The sequence below is a fragment of the Ptychodera flava genome, chromosome 19 (genome assembly GCF_041260155.1).
Source record: "Ptychodera flava strain L36383 chromosome 19, AS_Pfla_20210202, whole genome shotgun sequence".
Lineage (NCBI taxonomy): Eukaryota > Metazoa > Hemichordata > Enteropneusta > Ptychoderidae > Ptychodera > Ptychodera flava.
In genome coordinates, this window is record NC_091946.1 from 1420038 (window position 1) to 1446703 (window position 26666).

Genomic DNA, 26666 nt, shown 5'->3' on the forward strand with positions numbered 1-26666 from the left:
GTCTGGGCCTGAACTCGCCCGTAGCGGCATCAAGGATCATATCTGGCTCAAAATCAGGTGGGCTATCCTGATAACGAACCCTCCGCACTATCTTTTTCGGCGGGGACATCGCAGCACACGAAACTATGGCAGGAGCGGGCTGGGCAGCCTCTGCTGATGACGAGGACTCAAGCTCTTTCGCACTGGGCACAGGAACCTCTCCTGACGCAGGATGAGGGCTCATGGTGCACGCAACAGGTGGTGTCTCTCCCGGAGCAGCCGGGGGAGAACCAATGGCATCAGCCGTCTCGTTACTCACTGTCTCACTAGCAGCAGCAGACGTAGTCTGTGCAGGTGAAGTATCTCCCACAAGAGCAGATGTAGTCTCTGCAGGTGAAGTAGTCTCTCCCGGAGCAGCCGGGTGAGAACCACTGGCGACCGGTGACCCGTCATCATCCTCATCGGCAGAACGATCGGTCTTACGTTTACGCTTACCACTGGGTTTTTCAGCCGGAGATAGCTTCGCCTTACGGGAGCGTTTCTTGCCCGACTTCTTAGAACGTTTACTAGGGACATCACAACGATCGCTACCACTACCGCCCGGAGACTCTGCATCTTTGAGCTTCAGTCGTCTGCTCGCCTTCAGAAAACTTTTGCGGTCCGTCAAGCTCATGTCTGGAACAGTGTCGACAGACTAGCAGGTCCCTCCCTTTTAAAGCCACAGGGAAACAAAGCCCTGGACATGATTGGACGCAGGGGTGTTAATATATGCATCCACCTGTTATTATAATGGACCTACGGCAATCAATCCACCAACCGGCACTGACATTCCTACCCGTCATGTAAATTGCCTGTCCGCACCATTTGATATGCTAATAATACTCATTTGCGATGCAAATCCCTCGAGCACTTAGCATAACATAGTCAATGTCATTAGCATCTCAACTTGACATTCCGTCCAGCTGGGTACGTGGCATGCGCACCTGCCACCCAAGGACGTTGGCCCAAGCCCATGTTTAGTAAGGGTGGGAAACCCGTATCTTTAACCTCATGTCCCTTCTAAGTACGCCTGCGCAGGGCGTATTGTCATCCAAGTCGGTGACAAGCCAACCCGACAGATCGCCCATTAAGCAGTAATGGACTGGCCGTCTCGTTCTTGTACGGCAACGAACAGTGCTTCAGCGGCTTGTTTAGGTCATAACCGTCGCCTGCCGAGCGGCTTACCCAACTAAGGCGGTCAAAGATGAAGGATGCCAAAATTGTCAACAGCTGTCGGCCTCGTCCGTTGGGCAAACATGGCTCCTTCAAATAACGTGGTCAGCACGTCTACGTCATCAGCGGTGATGACGACCCGTCATTGACGCCCGAGTGCGTAAAACTCGGAATATACCGACAGGTACCTCTACCTGAGTCGGTCATACTACGGTATAAACCAAACACAGGTCTGCCAACTCCCGTTAGACTCGGCCGTTAGCCGAACTTCACAGGGACAACATAGGCGTAACAAGTCGGTGAACAACGGTTCACGCACCTAACCGCAGCCGCCAAGTCGGTGAACAATGGTATCAAATTTTGAGGCCATGTTCGTGAATGGCAAGGCTGAGGCGGTGTGTTTCGTTGCACGGCTTGAACGTCTAGAGCCAAGTGCAGCCGACAACGTCCGACATCTGAGTGGGTAGTCTTTTCGAGAAGGTAACAAGTCGGTTAAAAGTGGTGGTTACCCTTCACAAATGTCGCTCAAGTCCGTTCGGATCAGTTCCATGTCAGGGACTAATCAAGCCGAGTCCGTCAAATCCGTCCGCACTTCCCGTCAATCAGGACCAAGTCCGTGATTTTCGTCTCGCACCATTGGCAAAAAATTGCACCGCCAGCTGAGGGGGCTTAGGCGGTTGCCTTACAGATTAGCATTGCCGAGACGGTCAATTTCGGCCGCAATCTATGTAGTGCCTCAGAGCCAAGTTAGCCCAAACTCCGCTAGAATACGTCAACGTGCTAACCTGCCAAGTACGCTACTCGTCCCCCCCAAAAAAAACCAGTCCCCCACCGGGGTGGGGGACTGGCTGGGTAGCTTCCGCACCTTTCCCTGTCGTTGGACTCTCTGTGAACCCATTTCGAGAGCAAACGCCGTTCCTCGCCCAAAACCTGTCCTCGAACGACCCCTAGCGCGAGCAAGGGTTTGCTACACGTAGTTCCGTCGACTAGGCAGGAAAGGGGGGTACCAAAAAGTAGCCGATTTCCACCGCCTTGGCAGGATAACGGCCGTGGCTGCTCAGATTCTAGCTACACCGAATTTCAAGCGGATTTTCACCGACTTGGCAGGAAAAGGGTTAAAAGACAAATAGGCCCCCAATTTTTCAGCTACTGACGATCTTTTTCTTTTTTATCAATCAAAGTAATGGTTGCTGGTCTTTGGGAAACTGACACTGACAACTCTCCATATGGACGTGTACATATAGTTTAAACTCAGTACAATTAGATTACCATACAAGGGCCAGAAACGCAATTCCCCAGGCTTCTATTACTGGACATGTATTTCGAAGCTTGGTAGCACTCTTCGTGACTCAAATAACCCTCACAAATATTTGTTCTGTAATTCTGACAGTAGAGGAATATGCAAATCACCAGTGAACTCTTCTGGTTTTTCTTCAGGAAAACAATGTGTAGTCTGGTATAAATTTCGATAAAATTCTTTCTGCGTGTTTAAAATTTCATTTAAATCTGTAGATGCTTGAAGTTTACGAATGTGATTTTTGTAATGATTTCTCTTTCCAAGCTTCAAAAAATAAGCATTGCTTTTTTCACCAAGCTCATGTCATCTTAACTTACTCTAGCACGTTGAATAATACCTTGTGTTTTGACTTCGTAAATATCATCTAAAGCTCTCTGAACTTCATCAATGTCTTTCCATGTTTTTCTATTTCACTTTCTTAATTTCGAGGTCCTTTTTTGTTGCTCCAGCTTTTTTTCCTTGTGTCTTTGACACTTAGCCCGTTTTTGCTGTATTTTATACAAAAGTCCATGATTTTATACTATTTAAGCCTTGGATCGAGAACGCAGGGCTCGAAATTAACTTTTTCATCCCCTGGTAGTCCACTTGGGCTACCATTTTCTGAAGTTGGTAGCCCATTTAGGGATACTGTACTCTTCCGAGTATAAGCCCCGGTTCAGCAACACAAAATAGCAGTAAAACTAGGGGCTTCAACTCGAGAAACCTCATGTTATGTGTCACGAACGCTTAATTTATGCTAATTTATGTACATTGTAACACTTTCTACCACTTTCAAAATCGGCTCATACATGCAAAGAAATTGTAACTTGTGTAAAGAAAAAACAGAAAAAAATATTCTCATGATCTTTATGAACTGGCATGCCTTGTTACACCCGAGTGTCTCTATACAGAACGTAATACATTGATACTGATCGACAACCATAGATAAAAGACAGCGAAACTCAGCCAAGCTTAACTGATACAGTGTTTTATATTACTATTTCAAATCAAACTGATTACACAATCTCTTGATACAGAAGTGACAGTATTGTGAAATTTCAGCATCAAACCCCCAAAACTTGACACAAGCACGTCTTGTATGCTGCCGATCAACAGCATGGTGTGAACTGGCATGCAAATTCTGCACACGGAAAAGCAACTCAGCATTCTAGTATCAAACGCCCTGCATCTTGTGAAAACAACAACATAGCAGTGAAAATTGTAATAGTCACCTGAAAAAAAAATCTTCACAGATGAAAGGATAATTGCTGCAAACAAATGAAACTGCATGTTGACTGCATTTAGCTCGTCCGAAAGTGACGAACATCCCAGGCCAAGTATTTCATGTCCCAGGCTTTGGTAGTCCGTGTGGGCTACCATTTCATTGACTTTGGTAGCCCCAGGGAAAAGTTGGTAGTCTAGGGACGCGGGACTACCGCTAATTTCGAGCCCTGAGAACGTCAGTGAAATCTTGTCCCAAATATTTTTTCCTGCTGCAAACCTTCGAGCAACCAATAATCGCATACAGAGGGAACAGAAGTATGCGATACACTTACAAATGCCAGACTTCACAAAAGCTACAATAGATGGCACTCCGATTCACAGGAGCATACGCAAACACAACAAGACCAAACCGTAGACATAGCTTCCGTAGTTGAACAACAAACTTCAGTGGAACAACATAATAACACATAAAATCAATCAATCATTCAACATGTCTCACCAATCAAAAATGAATTTTAAGTGACTGATGAAGAAAACTCTGTTTTCGAAACGTAGCTTCAAAGGATCGCAGTGTAACGCTAGTCTCTCCGCTCCAATGTGGGTTAACAGCAAGACACTGAAGACACGTAAATTACGGGTACGTCTCGCCATGGCTAATCAACCCTTTACATAAAACAGCTAAACATTATATACACACAAATAGAATCATACACAAAACGCAAAGAATTCACATATGAACGATGTGAGGAGTTGCTTTCCCTTTATTACATTCGCCATGGCTAACCAATACTCACATAAAACAATCAAACATGATACACACTCACAATATACACAATATCATACACAAAATGCAAACAACTCAGATATGAACGATGTGTGGAGTTGCTTTCCCTTTATTACAACAAAACAAACTGAAGAGCGACGATCAAACAGAACGATACAGTTCAAACAGTACGACACAATTACAAACTGAAGAGCGCAGGTCAAAACAGAACGACGCAGCTCAAACAGAACGACGCAATTACAAACTGAAGAGCGCAGGTCAAAACAGAACGACGCAGCTCAAACAGAACGACGCAATTACAAACTGAAGAGCGCAGGTCAAAACAGAACGACGCAGCTCAAACAGAACGACGCAATTACAAACTGAAGAGCGCAGATCAAAACAGAACGACGCAATTACAAACTGAAGAGCGCAGGTCAAAACAGAACGACGCAGCTCAAACAGAACGACGCAATTACAAACTGAAGAGCGCAGGTCAAAACAGAACGATGCAGCTCAAACAGAACGATGCAATTACAAACTGAAGAGTGCAGTTCAAAACAGAACGACGCAGCTCAAACAGAACGACGCAATTACAAACTGAAGAGCGCAGGTCAAAACAGAACGACGCAGCTCAAACAGAACGACGCAATTACAAACTGAAGAGGGTCTGTGTCGTTTTCGGCCACGGTACATGTGTGTAAACACGTGAGCAAATAAGTGAATTCCCCTACCCATTGCACCAAAAAATTGGTGATTCCCCTCATAAGATGACAAAAATTTCATGACCCCCCTCAACATTGCTTGAGTAAAGCTGCACACACATACACCTCTGGACGGGGGATAGAATCCAAGAAAAAGATTCAGATTTTTTCAAATCACCCCCCTTACAAACTCTCAAGGTGTGAATGTTCAAATTTCCCCTGCTGACTTGCTATAATTTTGAAATTACCCCTAAAAGAGATTTGACAGAAATTACAGGTGGATCGCAATATTATTGCGCAAGTGTGTGTGTACAAAATTATATTTGGATTTAATTGATAATCAGCTGTTGATAATGTTGATTCACTATACACGGTTGTCTATGAGAAAACTATGTAATACTTTTTCAATACAAAACTATATCTATACATTTACAGTATTTGATAATTGACATAACAGTACTTAATTGGAATGGGCTTGTTACAACTGGTATGTGGACAAAAAATTTGACTTTAGAATTTCACCAAAAATGTTCATCCACTATACATGGGAGTCTATGATAAAATTGTGAATAATGTTTTTCCAATGAAAAACTTGCTATACTTGTGCATATACAGACGTTGAATAATTAACAAAATTGTACTTGATTAGAATATGATGGTTAAAGGTGCATATTATGTGTACAAGAAATCTGATTTTGGAATGTCACTGAAAAGGTCCATCCACTGTACGTAAGGAGTCTGTGAGGAAAGTATGAATGATTTTTTTCAAATACAAAAATAGGTAATCTATGTATTTATGTACTCTCTATTATTAATATTAATGTACTTGATTAGACTAGGGTGGTAACAAATGGATATGTGTGCAAGAAATTGGATTTTAGAGTTTCACCAAAAATTTTGAATCACCATACAATTGGTAGTCTATGAGGAAACTATGAATATTTTTTTCCAATTCAAAACTAATCTATCTAAATCTAAACTATCGAAATCTGTGTATTTATGGACGTTTAATAATTTAATTAAATTAGGATGGTTAAAGGTTGATATGTGTGCAAGAAATTCGATTTTGGAATTTCAGCAAAATGTTGATTACATTGAAGTCTATGAGAAAACTATGAATAATATTTTTACAATGCTAGACTAAATTAATTTGTGCTTTTATACACGTTTCCAGGGGTAAACTTATATACTCACTCTGGCCTGCCACATCATAATAAATGTGAGCCCAGTGTCATTGACAGTATTCTTTTTTTGTCAGTAGTCTGGTCTTGAGTTTGAAAAAAAACATGTCATTACATCATTTTTATATGAGAAACAAACCTATTATCTTTTTTTCGTCAAATGAATGATTTTTTGAGGTACCTCCAAAGAGTATGTTCATAGACAAAATGAGCTGATCAGAAGTTGTTAACAGTGACAAAAAATATAAACTACCAGGATAACAGTATCTGCAGTATTACAGTCATAGAACTCACTACAGCAAAGAAATATTTTGCCTTCTTCTGTTTTGATATCAATACGATGTTTTCAATCGGGTTCAAACTCACAACATACGGTAGCTAGCCACCTATTGGAGAAGCAACATACAGAACCACTCGGCCAAATCCCCACTCTCAACTTTGCAGAAAATTGATAAATTTCTTTTCTCTGTTTTACAGGTGACCATGCTATCATTACAAGCTGCAAAATTATTACAAAACCATGGAAGAGCAATTATCAGAAGGAAAAACGTCAGACCAGTTTTAAGGAAGAAACATTCTCATCAAATGAGATCCTCACAAAGAATAGTAACCCTGACAAGAAATACATGCACGGCAACAAGTCGTGTGTATTCTGGATTTAATCATCGATGGCTTCAGACAAGATCATCTAGTATATCTGATTTCAAAGTAAATAATCAATATCTTGAAATATCACATCAAGGTAGACTTCTCAAAGTTAACAACATCTGGTTACGTGAACATTGCAGGTATGAAATACATAACAATTGGCAAAACAGCAACAATTGTCACATTTCAGCTCAGATCAAATGACAAATTAGCAAATATGGTATATGATTTTTTTCTGATATGAGTTATTTGTTTAAAGGGCGCTGCACCCAAAACAATGTATTTGCTAAAAAATCATTTGTTTGCAAATATTAATTCAATTTTTTGCCGGCGGCGCTGTCAGCGACGCGGAGCTTATCAAATAGGTTGATTTTCTGTCGTCATCCGTCAACAATTGCCTTCTCCTCTAAAACCGCAAGTCCGATTGCTTTGAAATTTTATATGCAGTTCACTTGGGGTAACCTCACTTAAGTTTGTTCAAATCATGGTGAAATTGGCATATGTGTATTTTGGGGGCATATTTTGCTGTTTTTGGTAAAAAATCTTCTTCTCTGAAACCGCTTGTCCGATTGCTTTGAAATTTGATATGCAGTTTACTTAGGGTGACTTCAGTCAGATTTCTTCAAATTGTGGTGAAATTTGCATATTTGTATTTAAGGCAATTTTTGTCATTTTTGGTAAAAAAATCTTTAAAATCTTCTTCAAAACTATCAGTCAGATAGCTTTGATATTTGGAACATATGTCCCTAGGGATGATCTATTTCAGATTTGTTCAAATTGTGCAGAAATATGCAAATTTGCATTTTTAAGGCAATTTTGGCTATTTTTTTGGTCAAAAAATGTATTTCTCAAAAAGTACTGGTCTGATAGTTTTGAAATTTGGTATACAGGTTTCTATAGATGAACTTAGTGGTATATATTGATTTTCTGATGAAATCTGTAATTTTGTATTTTTTGGGCAATTTTTACCATTTTTGGTCAAAAAATGTAATTTCAAAACTACTCATCTGATAGCTTTGAAATTTGGTATACAGGTTCCTACAGATGAACGAAATGATATTTATTGAAATTATGATGAAATCTGCAATTTTGTAATTTTGGGGCAATTTAAGGCCTATTTCTAAATTTAAAATCTTTGGGCTGAGATTGAAATGTAGGAAACAGGTATATATACTGTATATGTATAGGTGTGTATACTGAGGATGGCACTTTGCGGCCATTCAAATTTCCCTCAGACAAACTCTATTTCCAACAATGCACATTTCTGTTTTTTCAATTTCCAATATACCAAATGTCTAATTTTTCCATTTCATTTAGGGCGTGGCCAAGTATCTTTTCATTACTATGGCAGAAATAACTGTATCGAATTGGAATTAAAGAGGCACTCCCACTTGGTAACATTTTTAAAACACTTTTTTTTAATGCCAACAACCGATATTTGACATGGCCACTGTGCGCGGATCGCGAGATATCGATAAAAACATGTCATTTCCCGAGCGTATTTTTCACATCCCGAAGTTTTACGATCTGATTTTGACCCAAAATCCTCCGAAGGTTTGTTGTTGTGCTGACCGACGATTTTCTAGGGAGTCTACAGTAAGTAAGTTCTAACAACGCAATTATTTACTCCCCACTGCAAAGATTTTATATACAGCATTATGCCTTTACCTCAGGTACGTTTTTTTAAAACTTCTCCTTAGGTTTTGTCGTTTTCATTATTCTAAATCAGTTGTATTATATTTGTCACCAATATCACATAAACATCAGTTTTTAGGTGTCAAATATTAGCCGCCTCCGATGACTACATTTTGTCGTCTGCTACACAGTACGCCGCGCGCATGGTATGCGTCTATGCATACCACGCGGCGGCTGCTATGTATCAACCACACGTAACTGTGCTAGTCACCTATGCGAATTCTGGTGGAATAAGCAAAAATTCTTTTTCGTTTTTACGCCAAGTCAGTAAGACTCAGCTTTCTCCCACGGGGCATGACCGATCACTGACGCAAGTGGTACTGTAGCGTACAGCATTGAAGCGTAGACTCGTACGCCATAGCTTAGTTGACAGTGGCCCAAGTGCCGAACGTCCGATGTTCAGAAGCTGAATTTAGGTGGGCCACCGGAATTCAAACTTTTACTTTTTTGAAGACATGTTTTTATCAATATCTGGCGATCCGCGCGCAGTCGCCACGTCAAATATCGACCGTTGGCATTAAAAAAAATGTGCTTTTAAAATGTTACCAAGTGGGAGTGCCTCTTTAAGGTGTAACATTTATCTCAGTGTGACCAAATATACTGGGGGAGGGCTTGGTTATGATAATTCGGGCAAGATAATTTTAAAATTAGCGGGAATGAGGGACTGGTCAGTTTCTTCGGCCTAGGAGGCCAGTGGATTCATGGTGTCACCGTGTTTTTTTACTTTGGTGATGGGGTCACCTATTTGAAATGCCCAATTGGGGGTCAGTGTGTTTTTAAATTTCGATGCGGGCTCATACTTGCCTAAAATGCATCAAATGCATCATGCTAGCCATGAATTTCATCATTCAATTTCATTTTTCAGGGCGCCCTTTGGGTGCGTAACTTTAATGATAATAAGACATTTTTCTGAGCCCTGTCCTAGTGCAAAACTTTAATATATCAGACATACACATATCTGAGATATCTGTATGTTTAAATTTTTTCGGCGCACCCATCAGGCGCGTAACTTTGATGATAATAAGACATATTTTTCAGAGCCCTGTCCTAGTGCAAAACTTTAATATATCAGACATATATATATCTGAGATATATGTATGTTTAAAATTTTTCGGCGGGCCCTTTGGGGGCATTTCTTTAAAATATCAAACAATATTTTTCAGCATGCCCTTCAGCTGCATGACTTTCATACATCAGATATATATATATATATATATATATATATATATATATATATTATATATATAGATATATATATATATATATATATATATATATATATATATCTCTAAGATATCTGGATGTTACCTATTTTTCGGCGCGCCCTTCGGGCTTTGGGCACAGTAAATTAATATAACAGAGATATATGTCAGAAATATCTTGATTTCTGTAAATTGAAAGTCTGTTTTGTAAAGTGTACTAATCATTCTGCAGTTTATATGAAAAGCATAACAAGTTCCTGACACTTTTCTGTTTTCTCTATGAGAATTCAGTATTAGAAAGCAACATGCACTAATATTTCACAATCACATTTTTCTTACAACAGTTCTGGACATCTGGTTGTGCATAAAAAGAGTGGCGTACATTCACAGTTCAAAATACTGTATTCAAACTTTAGTATTGACACTTATCTTACAACTGACATGACAACAATTTCATTAAAACACTGAATGACTAAATGTCATCCGCGTAAATAAAACGCAAAATCGCGATAAAAATCATGCAATTTGTTACAAGGCGAAGGCGAGACAACTTTGAGCCGAAGGCGAGTTGTGCAGCTCCAAGATAAACACGAGTATACGATGACGTCAAACAGAGAAAAATTCCATGGGATTATATATTTATCACATGAACAGTCTTCTTGTTTTTTTCTCGTGTCTATTTATAGACAGAGAAGGTATTAGAGTTGAAAACCAATATGCTGCTGTCAAGAACTTCCGTCTGTCAAGACTTCCGTCTGTCAAGATCCGTGGACGTCATGCCATTGTGATGGGTCATATCATAAACTGGTGGGGGTGTTCATGGCTCAGGTTGAGGTGTGGGAGAACGATTTTGAGCTATGACAAAAATCAAAAGGGACTATAGCGACATAGCCACAGTGTTAAGCCTTTCTCCAAGGTTTCTTAGTTGACTACAATCTACTGTATTACAGACTACTGAGCTGACGTTATAGGGGTACTCACTTTGTGTTTGCTCACTCTGTGAGCGCTAGTGTTTGGTACTGAGTTGCGTGGATATCCCCTCATGGCCTCACGTGATCTGGGCCTGTTGCATAATCTGCAGAGATGATCATGCCTCCGAGTCTGAAAACTGTCATTGTGTAAGCCTGTCGGCATTTTCCTTGCATTTTTTCTCATTTAATTTTGCAAAATATCGGCGAGTACCTCAATATTTCAAGATAACCCTTTCTTCCAATCGTTTCCTGGAGTTCAGAGTCATATGAACGAAAATGAGTGAAAGTTTTAGACAGGAAAATCGGACGTCGGCCATGTTCAATGTTTACAGTACAATCAGAAGTTTACGTGGAGGAATTAACCAACAAACACAGGAGTGTTCATGATGCCCGCCCTCTAGAGGCAGACCCTCCTATATGAAGTACCACATTTGATGCTTGTGGAAAGCTTGACCACACAATGGAGCATTTAAACTTTTAGAAAATGACAAACTGAATAAGAAGGTATTCAGAAAATGTCAAATACTGAGGAAAAATGCGCAAATATTCAAAATAAACAGGTTAACTGATTGGTCAGCTATAAAAAACAATGAAAATGTTTATGATCAAAAGTTTTTGAGATGCGCACATTTTAACAAATACAGAAATTATTAACATTATAAATATAAGACCAAACTATTTTTTCAGGGATGGGACAGGTTGGAAATGAGGGGTGAGAGACAAAGGCACTCCTATTGCTGCATGTGGATGCAGCCACACCATTTCATTTACAGCATACTTATTCACTGTGTTGCGTTCAAGTTCCATATTGTACTGACTGTCATACAAGGATAACATAAGCAAATCAAATCAAATTAGAAAAGGATCAATGCTGTTGTGTGGATTTTGCTGAACATGGCTGATATTTCGCCCTATATATTTGGTATCCAGCAAAGGCATATTTTGATGTAAAGTCAAAATTAACACTACATTGCTGACAATATATTTTACCGTTTCTGCATGAATTTTTCTTTTTTAAATTATAGTGTATTAGTACTTCAAACAGATTAACAGTTATCGTGATGTCAACCCATAATTTTACATCACAAAGACTGTAATTCTGCCAATTTTTTTTGTTTTTCAGTCATTTTATAAATTTTGCACTGCACAAGATGATTGAACAAATTGCAATGTTTGAATTTGTAAACTCAAAGAATAAAATCCTTTGGTCACAAATTAAATTATTTTTTGAAAAGAAATTTACTCTTAAACACTTTTAGCATATATTCTTTACACGGTCATGTATTTCAAGGAAAATATGCCTATTAAAAACAGTAATTTCTTCACTTTCAATTTTTTTTCAATACTATGACAATTATCAGCCATGAGGAACGTTATACAAACACAAGACCAGATAAGCGTTTTTCATCATTTCCACAGGACTCTTTGGAAAATCCATTAAAAACAGTTAAAAGTGACTGGAAATGATCACTTGGTATACATTTAATTTACAGATGCCAGGTTGTGTATTTCACATGCACTCAGGTCAGTAAGGAAGTGCGTCATTACTATTTTGGATTGTTAATTCTTATTTCTGAATTGTTTAACTTTTTTCCACATTGAACTATCTTTAGGCAGTTTATACTGTAGCTTAGAATTTTTTTGATTGATGTATTTAATCATCTTTTGGGTTCTTTGGGTCCATATCCCACCTCATGCCCTACATCATCAACTATTTACCAACAACTCCATGCCAACAACCAATTACCTGACCTTGCCACACATTAGAGAAGGTACAGCGTCATTGACGGTATTTTTTTCTTTGATGTAGATGGATCAAAATTATTGTAACAAATTGCATGATTTTTATCGCGATTTTGTGTTTTATTTACCCGGATTACTTACATTTTATGAGTAAAGCGGCCCGTCACCCAGGAGATGTGCAAATGTTTACAGGTATACTTTCATTCATAAATCCCATTAAGCTGAAAATTAGATACATCCAATGGTATCTCCACCAATCAGACATACGGATTCAGTCACGTGCGCCTGTCAATCATTGTCTCGCGCTGGACCGATGTCAAGCCAAGTCTGCCATCGGCGAACATATCTTTCACCGCGCTAGTGACGGATAACCACAGTATTGTGAGTTATTTAGAATATTTACAATTATATTTATGAAGTTAATGCAATGACACGATCGAAACAGTAGTTATCATTTTTAGAGATGCTGTGACTTTTAAAATATCACAAGTTTACGACCTTGGCGAGCCCGAAAGTTTCAGATCGATGACACACACAGTGAACAGTGTACGTTTGTAGTGGGCACTGCCGTCACCGGTCTCCGCCACATGGCCATCTCAGTCATCAATGTTTTCGTCTTACGGACTTTGATATTTGCTGTGACACATATATCGCCCGTAGGTACATCCCAATTTTGTTACTTGACGGGAACTATGTTCTGTCGTGAGTGTTGTCCGAGTCAACTTTCAAAATACATGGGATTCTACTGTGCTGCACTGTACAGGTCGACAGCTTATGTCTTCACTACGTATACAGCCTTACGCTGCAGGTTTGATTCCGATCGAGAAACAACGGAATTGTGTGATGAAGGAAATTTATCATTGTTCGTCGAATGACTTTATGCTTGTGCCTTCTATGTCGCTTTCCCAAAGATTATACGGTACTCATTTATTAAGTTGAACTATCGTTGAGGTGTATCTTTCAGGTTTATTGCCAACCAGGATCGCCAGGTACGACGTCGCTTGTCGATCGCCAGGTATGACGACGTCCACATTGAGCTTTACGACTGGTGCCGTGACGTTACTGAGCCATTAAAACTATCGACAGTTATAATCCTCATTTGATTCTTGGGAATAGCTAAAGCTTTAGCAACTCGAAATTTTGTTGGACATGCCTTCTCTGTTTCCATATCTAGATTTATCGTGTCTAGTCACCTTTTTGTCAAATTACCATGAGAGCACGGCATCGATCACGAAAATCAGTCTATGTTGCGATTTGCTTGTGCGAACGGTACCATTGCAGGAAAAAAGTTCCGGTTGATGATGTACAATAGGGGTAATACAGATAAATTCTTATCTGTGCTGGTGTACGTCACACAGGTGGAGATACGGGCCAGTTCATGTGATAAATATATATATATACACAGAATTATTCAATTTATATTCCACTTTTTGTTTTACCTTTGTCGTGCACAGAGGGGGGGGTCACCCTGTTTTTGAAAGTTGGGATAGGGGGGATCAGCCACTTTTTGACGTCGGCAAAAAATAATCCACTGCCCCCTCAGGCCAAAGAAACTCACCAGTCCAGTATGTACAAGTCCATTGATGTATGATAAACAGACTGATTTTGCAACATCGCTGCATTAAAAAAAAATCTTTGAAGGAAGAATGCAAAAAAAAAAAATGCCAGGATTCACAAGGAAAAAAAAACATCCAGTGGAACATGTGGAAAATAAAATAATGCCCCCCAAAAATCTTCCAGACCCCCCTAGGATATCAAATGGTCCACCCCTAAGGGAAAAAAATGTAAAAAAGATTTACAATCTCTCAAATTCCATGAACTGGCATTTGTCACATTTGTACCATGGAGCTAAAAAAGGAAGGCAGCAAAACTCGGCAATGATTCCGAGAGAAACTGACACAGTATTTTATATTGCCATATCAAATCAAATTGATTTCACAATCCCCAGATCAATGACACTTTGGTGAATTTCCGCATGAATCATATCTTAAAATAAAAAGTAAACGTGAAACAAAGACATCATGTATTTTGCCGATCAACAGCAAAGTGTGTGAACTGTGAACCGGCATGTGCATTGCCTGCACGTAAAAGCAACTCAGCATACCAGTATCAAATGGTCTTCATCAACTAGCAGTGAAAGTTGTAATAGTAACCGGTAAAAACTCTGCACAGATGAAAGGATAATTGCCTCAAATGAATGACATTGTAGGTTTTAAAGGACGAAAACCAGGTTACATCGTCATGGACTTCAATGGAAAATAAACAATAGCGGACGTGCAGAGTGGGACTATTCTATTTTGGTGACAGGGACGGAGGGTCATAGGATCATAAGTGTACCGGAAAATGTGTGACCCATTATATTCTCCTAACCTCTCCGTAGTTGAGTTTTAAAGCGCATTATATTACCATGCCCTGTCCATTGCATTTTAATTGGTCGAGCTGAACCGCGTGACTGCCCACAAATACACAGTAATGGTTTGTTTTCATGCCCGTGAACATGAATAATATCGTAAACATAGTAACTTTACGGCTAAGACGAATATTGTGACTTGTACAAAGATCATAATCAACCACAAAATAAAATGGAGCAATTGTGGGCCAAGTTTAGACACTTTTTTCAAAAAAATCTCCGGATTTGCAAAATTTTTGCAGCGCGCACTACTCACTGACAGGTTCTGGGGCCCTGTTGTCGTTCGCACGGGAAATGTTCGTAAATTTTGACGGTTTTTCAGGGTTCGTTGATAATTTAATGGAAATAACAGACTCCGCGCTGACCATTAACGTTTATTTATGGGCGCGGGCGAGAGGAAAGCCAAATTTAACTAGGGTAGGATACACCGATGTACTGCACATTGTACATCTGTTGGTTTCACTGAGAAATGCCGTCCAGTGGAATGCCAACCCCTGTCACAAATTAGTTTATGGCACTGGTATGGTATTTATTAGTGACTTTGTGTACACATTGTGAACCCCATGGAGTTACTGCAGCCAGATCAAGTATCAAGTCTGAGGTGAATTACCAAAGTGCTTTGGTATAAATTACCGATCAAAGTCTCAATATCATCAGCGATTATGCTAGGTAATTAGCAAGATTGGTGTCCGGATAAATTGTAAAACCACAGTAATTTATGCAAATATATGCAAATCACCAAATTTCCTGGCTTGTCTTTTCTCCCGATTTCATGATTTTTCGAAGAATTATCTCCTCTTTGGCTGGGTCAATTTTCTGAAATTTTCACACTCTGTTCTTTAAATGCTATAAAACAAACAACCATTTTTTTTTGGCAACAAAGTTCTTACATTTTTAGCTAACATGTTCACACACGTGAGCTAATGTCACAGCGATGTCTGTCTGTCTGTGTGTTTTTAGTCTCTGCGATTTGCAAGTGTTTTATTTCCTGCTGGTCGGTCAGTATTTTACTGTATTTGTTTTAAGTATTGCAGTTTTTATCCACTGTCTTTTAACAAGTATTGTATCTCCCGCTGCTCAGGCAATATTTTGCTGTCTATCTGTCTGTCTGTCCATCTGTCTGTCTGTCTATGTGCTTGATATCTCAAAAACGGCTCATCAGATCAGATTCAAATCTGGTACATAGATTCAGTTTGCCAATGGCAAGAATTGATTAGTGTTTGGTGGTGCTGCTTGCTTACTTTTTGCTCATTTGCATAATTAATGATTTTAGAAAAAAACGGATATATATTGACGACTGCACACAATTTGATGAGATTTGCTACAAATGTTGATCACACCAAGATATATCATCTGTGAAAGGTAATAAGGGGTGACATGAAAGATAATTGCTAATTTGCATATTTAATGAAATTTCCTAATTAGAGATATATATCTGAATTTACTCGATCAAAATTGACGAAACTTGGTATGTATATTGAAGATACTATGATTTAACATTATTGAAAGTCATTAAGCATTTTTACTTCAGCCAAATCCCAATTTGCATACTTAATTAACTTTCCTAATTAGTGATACATATCTGAATTGACTTGACCAAAGTTGATGAAACTTGCTACATATATTGAAGATACTATGATACAACATTATTGAAAGTCATTAGAGCCTGGCTCGATATGGACCGGGATCAGGATTAGTGCCAAGTTTGGATGGGCGTTTTGGGCACGGCTCTGCATAATGAGTGTGTCGGAAATGGTAGTGATCGTTCGCATTATCTGCGTGATCTGTTTGCTCTCAAATCACGCTCTGGCTCGGACTAATATAGATACATACAGCCTTTGTTTCCCGGTGCGTTTCAGTTATGCCATGGCAATACTCGAAAGGAAAAAGAAGGAAAGAAAAACTATCAACTTCATCAAACAGTCAGTTTGCTTTAGTGAATTTACTGAAGTTTTCAGGTCATGTCAACATTCATTATGCGAATGATTCAGCTTCTTACCGCCATGTAAAAACGGAATATTGGCACCGTACATAATGGAGGTGATTTATCAAAAAAGTAATAAACTTATAGAAAAATTATAAATAACACGAAATTGGCAATTTCGTATGGTGAATTACCAATGAAAGTTGACTAAACTGTATTCATTGAACATGGGAGGAGGAACACGTCACGAAAATGATAGGAAATACTCAAATAGGTAAACGGCGACGTCATGACCGATCGCTATTAAAATCAGAAAATAAAGGAAGTTCACAACATCACGTAAGGGTCGAGACTTCCTTGAATCTCGTGTATCATGATATCTGTCATAGCGATCGCGGTCGGCTGTTCGGTTGTTTGGCAGGTGACGTCCCGGGGTGACATTGACATCTCATCACGAGTTGTATTTATTTTCGGAGCAATCGGAATGTCAAAAAACTTACCAGCCCTCCGAACACGTTCATTTCCACATGTAAAAATGGTTCACTTTGGTGATGTCATTGCACCATAGACGCTAGGTAAAAGAGTTGATGACAACACAAAGTTTTCATCCTTTGCCCGCTGATATAACTCTAAGCGTACATATGGTTTGTTTACATAGTAATTGTTCTCATATGCACAGCAAATGTTTGACCAGGTTACACCTCTGCGCGTCACCGAATGATTGACAATTGTTTGAACCATGGAACGACTGTCTCCTTGGGCCATTCCCTTTGTTCAGAAAGCGACTTTCCCCTAATCGTCGTAATTAAAAAAAAATTTGTGAAACTTTTTGGATACCTGTATGGCCTAGGTGTTTATGAAACAGTCTGTGTTCATGGTATGCCAATACTTTTTGTTTGAAACTCGTTTAGGCCGATTTTCATGGAGTGGTCTACTTAGCTGTTGCCAGTTGTCACTCAAGCGCTATTGTTAATTTTCAATGAGTTGGGGGGCCTTTTATACCCCACACACAGGTTTAAGCAATTTCACTTCATCCAACTCCTAATATTGCATATTTAATGAACTTTTGAAATTAGGCATATATATTTGAAATTACATGACCAAAATTGATGAAACTTGCTATATTCATTAAAGATATTATGATATAACATTACTGAAAGGCATTAAACATTTATACTTCAGCCAATTTCTTATTTGCATATTTAATGAACTTCCCTAATTAGAGATATATATCTTAATTGACTTGTCAAAGTTGATGAATCTTGCTACATATATTGAAGATACTATAATACAACATTATATAAGAAATCTGATACAACACTGACTCGTGAGGCTTATGATCTGGGTTGTCAACTGGACAATGCACATACAGATAATTGGGTGTCAGGAATTAAACAATCGTTGCTGCTCGTAAATATTGGAGATGCCATGAATGTAAAGATAGAAAATGACAAACACTTTAAAACTAATTTCAATGTAAAAGTTAAACAGCTATTTGAAAAATGTGCATTTGAATTGATTCATGATGATACCAGACAAGGGCACCATAAAAATAAACTTCGCACATACAGAGAGTTGAAAAAAGATTTCTCTCTCGAAAGCTACCTTCATGTTATAAAAAACCCAGATCACAGATCAGCCCTGTGCAAGTTACGCATTAGTGCACACATACTACACATAGAAACAGGTAGATATAGAAACCTTGATGTCATAGACAGAGCATGCCCAATTTGCCAAAACAAACAAGTAGAAGATGAGATACATTTTCTTTTTCATTGCAAAGGATACACAGACATTAGACATGATTTTCTCAGTAAACTAAACATTTGTAAAAACGCATTCAGAGGCACACAAGACCTTGTAAGCATCTTTTCAAGGACAGATAAAGCATCACTATGTGAATTGGGAAAATACATACATACATGTTTTAAACTCAGACAAGACAAAATGAAAAAGGCAAAGTAAACTATTTATGAACCTTTAATATGTTGACTCATGTATAGATATTTATATTTATATATATATTATATATACTCTTTCATTGTTGTTTTTGCAAAACCTTTATTGTACTTTATGATCAAGATCCCAACTGGGATACGATTCAATAAAGCTTACTTTACTTTACTTTACAACATTATTGAAAGTCATTAAGCATTTTTACTTTAGCCAATTCATAATTTGTATGTTTACTGAACTTTCCTACTTAGGGATATATACTTTGATTTACTTGATCAAAGTGGAATTATACCAGGTTATACAAATATTGAAAGTCATTTCACATTTTCATGTCAGCTAATTTATAATTTGCATATCTAACACATTTTGGCATATACAGCTTGAAGGACTTACCAAAGGCAATTCCACTTGCTATATAAAGTGATGTTACAATGACAGCAGTCAAAGAAATTAATTATTTTTATTTCAGCTAATTGCATATTTGAATACTTAATGACCTTTAGAGTTAATCTGTGGTGAATATTGTTCAATGAAGTTTCAAACATGTGGCAAAGGTTCAAATTTACACATAACTGAAATATATAATGAAATACTTGAGCATTTTCAGTTCAATAAGATGGATTGTAATTTTGATATTCATGTTTTCAATCACTGTTTTTAGTGTCAGTTTTTCAACCCCTGCCATTTTAGAATTAGGACAGATAATGCAAAATGAAGTAGTTGTTTTTTAGCTCACATTTGGTATACCAAAGTGAGGTTATTATATAAGCTGAAGTGGGTGGCGTCTGTATGTGTGTGTGTATGTATGTATGTTTGTATGTATGTATGTATGGATGTATGTGTGTACATATAGTATGTCCGTCAACATCAAAAACTTGCAAACCGCTGCACTTTTCAGCTTGGTATATCGTGTTTTGATGCATCCTGGGCTATAGATGGGATTTTGTTCAAATGAAGTCTGCATTGCCAAAATAATGCAAATGAGCTTACAAAATGTGAAAATGGTCAAGAATTATGAACTCAAGAATTGCTGTTTTGATTGCTTTGAAAATTTGTGTGCAAGTACCTTAGGTGAACCTCATACAGTTTTATGAATATTGTGAAGATATCTTTAATTTTGTATTTTTGCTGAATTTTTGGTGATTTGTCTCATTTTAAGTAAAAATTCTTATCTTTGAAACTGCCAGCTCAGTTTCTTTCAAATTTGGGTTGAATATTTGCAAGGGTATTACCCTTCTAATTTGTTGAAATATTAAAAAAATTGGAAAAATTACTCTTTTCGGGCAATTTTTGTCATTTTTGGTCACAAAATCTTAAACAGTATTTTCTTTTTATAGCCCCTGGACAGACAGCTTTATATTTGGTTCACAGACATACAGAGATGACAATAGCTAGATATGTGGAAATTGTCCTGAAATATACAAATTTGTATTTTTAAGACAATTTTGTTATTTTTGATCAAGAAAACTTGTTCTCAATATTACTTGTCTGATAGCTTTTTAATTTGGTATAAAGGTCCCGAGGGATGTTATTAGATAAATTTTCTGCTCAAAGTGTTGGGTTAAGGTAATTTTCTCAGTTTGTGACCTTAAATGACCTACACCAACCGAGGATATGTTGTGAGACAGTTTTGAAAGCTGTGAACATAATTTTGTCATATTTGGTATCAATGTGTAGGAAAATTTGATCCAGAAAACAGCTGAGGGGAATTTTTTCATTGCTGACCAATTTTTGCAACTTTTCTATGTAAGACACACAAGCACTGATGAGAAATTTGGATCCAGGATAATCCCTGATGTCGTAATCACCCCCACAGTGGAAGGCATTTCACTATCTGTGCTGTTTACATTTGAATGATAGCACTCATAGCATTAATTAAAAAATCACCAAGGTTGTAAATATATTTCCTACCATCTGGCCTTATGTAATACCCAGGGGGAAACATTTGATATTCAGGAGCGGGTAGGGTCTAGAAGATTGATGAGGTAGCATTACTTTTTTACCAGATCCCTTGTACATTTTTTCCCCCACTCTCTCACCTTTTCTTTTTATCAATCCTGCTCTGGCTAATTTTTTTTTTGTTGATGTTTGCTTATGTATTTAGGATCTGCTTGTACCATATTGCTATAAAAGTTGATATGCATGTTCCTAAAGATGACCTCCAGTACCTAAGTTTGAGACCTTATTTGCTTTTGTCATTCTTGTTTTTCTAGTTTAAATATTTCTTGAATGGACCAATTCAAACTGAATGTGAGCACATAGTGTCCTTGACGGTATATGTCTACATTGTCATATATTGTTCTTTCATGTGAAATATTACGGTACATTTTAGAAAAAAATGTCAAGTTTTTGACTTAAAGAGGCACTTCCACTTTGTAACATTTTTAAAACACATTTCTTTAATGCCAACGGTCGATATTTGACGAGGCGACTGCGCGCGGATCGCGAGATATCGATAAAAACATGTCATTTCCCGAGCGTATTTTTCACATCCTGAAGTTTTACGATCGTTCTAATTTTGACTCGAAATCCCCCGAAGGTTTGTTGTTGTGCTGATTGACGATATTCTAGGGAGTCTACAAAAAGTTCGAATGACGCAATTAATTTACTTCCCACTGCAAAGACTTTATATACAGCATTATGCCTTTACCTCAGGTAAGTTTTTAAAAACTTCTCCTTAGTTTTTGTCGTTTTCATTATTCTAAATCAGTTGTATTATATTTTTAACCAATACCACATAAACATCAGTTTTTACGTGTCAAATATTAGCCGCCTCCGATGACTACATTTTGTCGTCTGCCACACAGTATGCCGCGCACGTGGTATGGGCGCGTGGCATGCGTCTATGCATATCACGCGGCGGCCGCTATAAATCAACCGCACGTAAATGTGCTAGTCACCTTTGCCAATTCTGGTGGAATCAGCAAAAATTGTTTTTCGTTTATATGCCTAGTCAGTAAGACTCAGCTTTCTCCCACAGGCCATGACCGATCACCGACACCAGTGGTACTGTGGCGTACAGCAGCGTCAGCGTAGACTCGTACTCCATAGCTTAGTTGACAATGGCCCCAGTGCCGAACGTTCGATGTTCGGAAGCTGAATTTAGGTGGGCCACCGGAATTCAAACTTTTACCTTTTTGAAGACATATTTTTATCGATATCTCGCGATCCGCGCGCAGTAGTCTCGTCAAATATCGACCATTAGCATTAAAAAAATATGCTTTAAAAATGTTACCAAGTGTGAGTGCCACTTTAATTTATATCATTAATACCAAAACGGAGGTTTTTTACCCCAAATATACACACCCTTCATCCTTCAAGTAAACTATTGTTACCATAAGAAACTTTAGATTCTTTTTAGCTTATGTGTTCCCACATGTGACCTAATGTCGTAGTGATGTCTGTCTATCTGTCTGTCTGTCTGTCTGTCTGTCCATCTGTCTGTGCACTCAGTATCTCAAAAACAGCTGATCAGATCAGAACTAAATCTGGTACATAGATTCAGTTTGCAAATGCAAGAACTGATTAGTTTTTGGTGGTGCGGCTTGCTTACTTTTTGCTCATTTGCATAATTAAAGCTTTTGGAAAAAACAGCTATACATTGAGAACAACTGCACACAATTTGATGAGATTCGCTACAAATGTTGAACACCAAGATATATCAACTGTGAAAGGTATTAAGGGGTGACATGAAAGATAATTGCTAATTTGCATATTTAATGAACTTTCCTAAGGTACCGTTCAGTTTTTACGGCCGGGGGGGGGGCGGCAAAATCCAGGGGGGGGGTCATCAAAATTTGGAATCCGCAAAGGGGGGGTCATTGCTTTTTCACTGGTAAGAAAGGGGGGGTCACCACATTTCAAAAACATAATACCAACAATAAAGTTCACTTTATGCCATTGCCATGATCGACCCTCTTTACCGGCGGGCCGCCTTCGGCGGCCCACTACAATAAATGTACATTATGTATTACCCATGACCCTCTTAACAGGCAGACGCCTTTGGCGGCCCACTCCAATTAGGTTACTTCATGCAATGGCCATGATCGACCCTCTTTACCGGCGGGCCGCCTGCGGCGTCCCACTCCAATAAATTGACTTTATGTAATACCCCACGGCAATCTTAATGGCCGTGCGCCTTCAGCAGCCCTGTCCAGTAAAGTCTACTTTATGCAATAGCCATGATCGACCCTCTTACCGGTGGTACCGGTGGCCCACTAGAATAAAGTTGACTTTACGTAATGGCCCATGACCCTCTTAACCGGAGGGCTGCCTTTGGCGAACCACTCCAATAAAGTTCACTTTATACAATGTCCATGGACATGAGTTCTCTATTGAAATGAAGTTAAAAATTGCCTTACAGTCGTCCTAATTAACAGACGTTTCAATGGATGTGGCTGAGAAGTTTGTGCACAGGCATCTCTGCTACACGAAGAAAGTGCGCGGCGTACCGGAGTTCAAATCCAAACCATGCGGGTAAATTTGACGTATGGGTTTTAGTTATTTTAAGCGGGGGGGGGGGGGGGGGGGGGGGGGGGTCATCAATTTTTTTCGTCTGACAAAGGGGGGATCATCTTTTTTTCACGAAAAATGCAGGGGGGGTCTATATTTTTTTGAACACCAGCGACAAGATTTTGCCGCCCCCCCCCCCCCCAGCTGTAAAAACTGAACGCTCCCTAATTAGGGATATATATCTGAATAGACTTGATCAAAATTGACAAAACTTGGAATGTATATTGAAGGTACTATGATACAACATTATTAAAAGTCATGAAGTATTTTAACTTCAGCCAATTCGTAACTGGCATCTATTAAAGAACTTTCCTTAGAAGGGATATATCTGAATTGACGAGACCACAGTTGACGAAACTTGCTAAATATATTGAGGATACTATGATACAACATTCTTGAAAGTCATTAAAGATTTTTACGTCAGCTGATTCCTAATTTGCATATTTAATGAACTTTTGAAATTGGGGATATATATATTTGAATTGACTCGACCAAAGTTGATGAAACTTGGTTGGTACATTAAAGGGGCACTCCCACTTGGTAACAATTTTAAAACACATTTTTTTAATGCCAACGGTCGATATTTGACGTTGCGACTCCGCGCGGATTGCGAGATATCGATAAAAACATGTCATTTCCCGAGCGTATTTTTCACATCCCGAACTTACGATCGTTTCTGGTTATGACCCGAAATCCCCGAAAGTGTGTTGTTGTGCTGATTGACGATATTCTAAGGAGTCCAAAAACGTTCGAATGACGCAATTAAATTATCTCCTACTGCGATGACTTTATATACATCATTATCAATGCCTTTACCTAAGGTAATTCTTGTTTAAAACTTCTCCTTAGTTTTCGTCGTTTTCATTATTCTCATCAGTTGTATTAAATTTTTAAACAATACCACATTGATATCAGTTTTTAGTCCCCACTGACACCGTCCGGGGGGACTTATAGGTTTGGTCATGTCCGTGCGTGTGTGTGCGTGCGTGCGTCAGTGCGTGCGTCCGTGCGTGCGTCCGTCCGTCCGTTCACGCAGATATCTCAGAGATGCCTGGAGCGATTTCATTCAAACTTGGTACAAGGATTACTTCATATGTCATACAGATGCATGTCGATTTGTTTTGTGGTACGATCCAATATGGCTGCCAGGCGGCCATTTTATTACGATTTTTTCATGTACAGAGCCATAACTCAGGCATGTTTCAACTGATTTTATTCAAAGTTGGTACAAGGACATTGACCAATGTCATAGATATGCATGTCAATTTTTTTGTGATACGATCCAATATGACCGCCGTGCGGCCATTTTGTTACGATTTTTCATGTACAGAGCCATAACTCAGACATATCTCAACCGATTTTATTCAAACTTGGTACAAGGACATTGACCTATGTCATACATATGCATGTCAATTTGTTTTGTGATACAATCCAATATGGCCACCAGGCGGCCATTTTATTACGATTTTTTCATGTACAGAGTCATTACTCAGGCATGTTTCAACAGATTTTATTCAAAGTTGGTACAAGGACATTGACCAATGTCATAGATATGCACATCAATTTGTTTTGTGATACGATCCAATATGGCCGCCGTGCGGCCATTTTGTTAGGATTTTTTCATGTACAGAGCCATAACTCTGGCATATCTCAACCGATTTTATTCAAACTTGGTACAAGGACATTGACATATGTCATGCACATGCACGTTGATTTGTTTTGTGATACATTCCAATATGGCCGCCTTGTGGCCATTTTATTACGTTTTTTCGTGTCCAGAACCATAACTCATACATGTATCAAGCAAATTTATTCAAAGTTGTTACAAGGAGATCGACCAATGTCATACATATGCACCTTAATTTGTTTTGTGATACGATCCAATATGGCTGCTGTGCGGCCATTTTGTTATGATTTTTGTACAAAGCCATAACTCAGGCATATCTCAACCGATTTTAATCAAAGTTGGTACAAGGACATTGACCTATGTCATACATATGCACAGTAATTTGTTTTGTGATACGATCCAATATGGCGCCTGTGGCAATTTTATTACGATTTTTTCATGTCTTGAACTACAACTCCAACATGTATCAAGCAAATTTATTCAAAAGTATTTTTATCACAGACCTAATGAAGAGGACTCTATCCTCTCTGAGGACCTGTAATCAAAGTACCCATTAACAAGTGGGGACTGTGTCATCAACGATGACTTGTTACGTGTAAAATATTAGTTGCCTCTGATGACTACATTTTGTCGTCTGCCACACAGTTACGCGTGGTTTGATACATAGCGGCCGCCGCGTGTGGTATGCGCGCACACCACGCGGCGGCCACGATGCATATTCTGTATCAACCGCACCTATCTGTGCTAGTCACCTATGCGTATACTGGTGGAATCAGCAAACTTTGTTTTTCGTTTTTTTGCCGAGTAAGACTCGGCTTTCTCCCATGGGACATGACCGCTCACCGACGCGAGTGGTACTGCTGTGGAGTACAGCAGTGTCAGCGTAGACTCGTACTCCATAGCTTAGTTGACAATGGCCCCAGTGCCGAATGTTCTATGTTCGGAAGCTGAATTCAGGTGGGCCACTGGAATTCAAACTTTAACTTTTTTGAGGACATGTTTTTATCGATATCTCGCGATCCGCGCGCAGTCGCCATGTCAAATATCGACCGTTGGCATTAAAAAAATGTGTTTTAAAAATGTTACCAAGTGGGAGTGCCTCTTTAAAGATACTATGATATAACATCATTGAAAGTCATTAAGCATTTTTATGTCAGGCAATTCCTCATTTACATATTTAATGAACTTTCCTAATTAGGGATATATCTCTGAATTGATTTGACCAAAGATGATGAAACGTGCGATATACATGAAAGATACTATGATACAACTTTATTGAAAGTTTAAGCATTTTCACTTCAGCCAATTGCTAATTTGCATATCTAATGAACTTTCCTAATTATGGATGTATATGGGAATTGACTGAAGTTCATGAAACTTGGTATTTACATTTAATATAGTATGACACAACATTATTGAAAGTCATTAAGCGTTCTAACCTCAGCCAATTCCTTGTTTGCATATTTAATGAAGTTTCCTAATTAGGGATGTATATCTGAATAGACTAGGCCAAAGTTTACAAATCTTGCTACATATATTGAATATACTATGATACAATATCTTTGAAAGTCATTTAGTATTTTTTACTTCAGCCAATTCCTAATTTGCATATTTAATGAACTTTCCTAATAAGGGATAT

General features: G+C 38.6%; 1 protein-coding gene across 4 annotated transcripts in view; it reads left to right on the forward strand.

Annotated features, from left to right (window-relative positions):
* Positions 1-26666, forward strand: part of LOC139118345 (trimethyllysine dioxygenase, mitochondrial-like) — a 49045-nt gene that overhangs the window by 11925 nt on the left and 10454 nt on the right. For 2 of the 4 annotated variants that reach the window (XM_070681613.1, XM_070681616.1), the window contains exon 2: positions 6817-7127. In XM_070681613.1, the coding sequence (XP_070537714.1) occupies positions 6823-7127 (305 nt within the window). In that variant the 5' untranslated portion in view covers positions 6817-6822. Of the gene's footprint in view, positions 1-6816; positions 7128-21848; positions 21995-26666 lie in introns of those variants that run through there. The other 2 variants (XM_070681615.1, XM_070681614.1) reach the window with 2 other exon arrangements.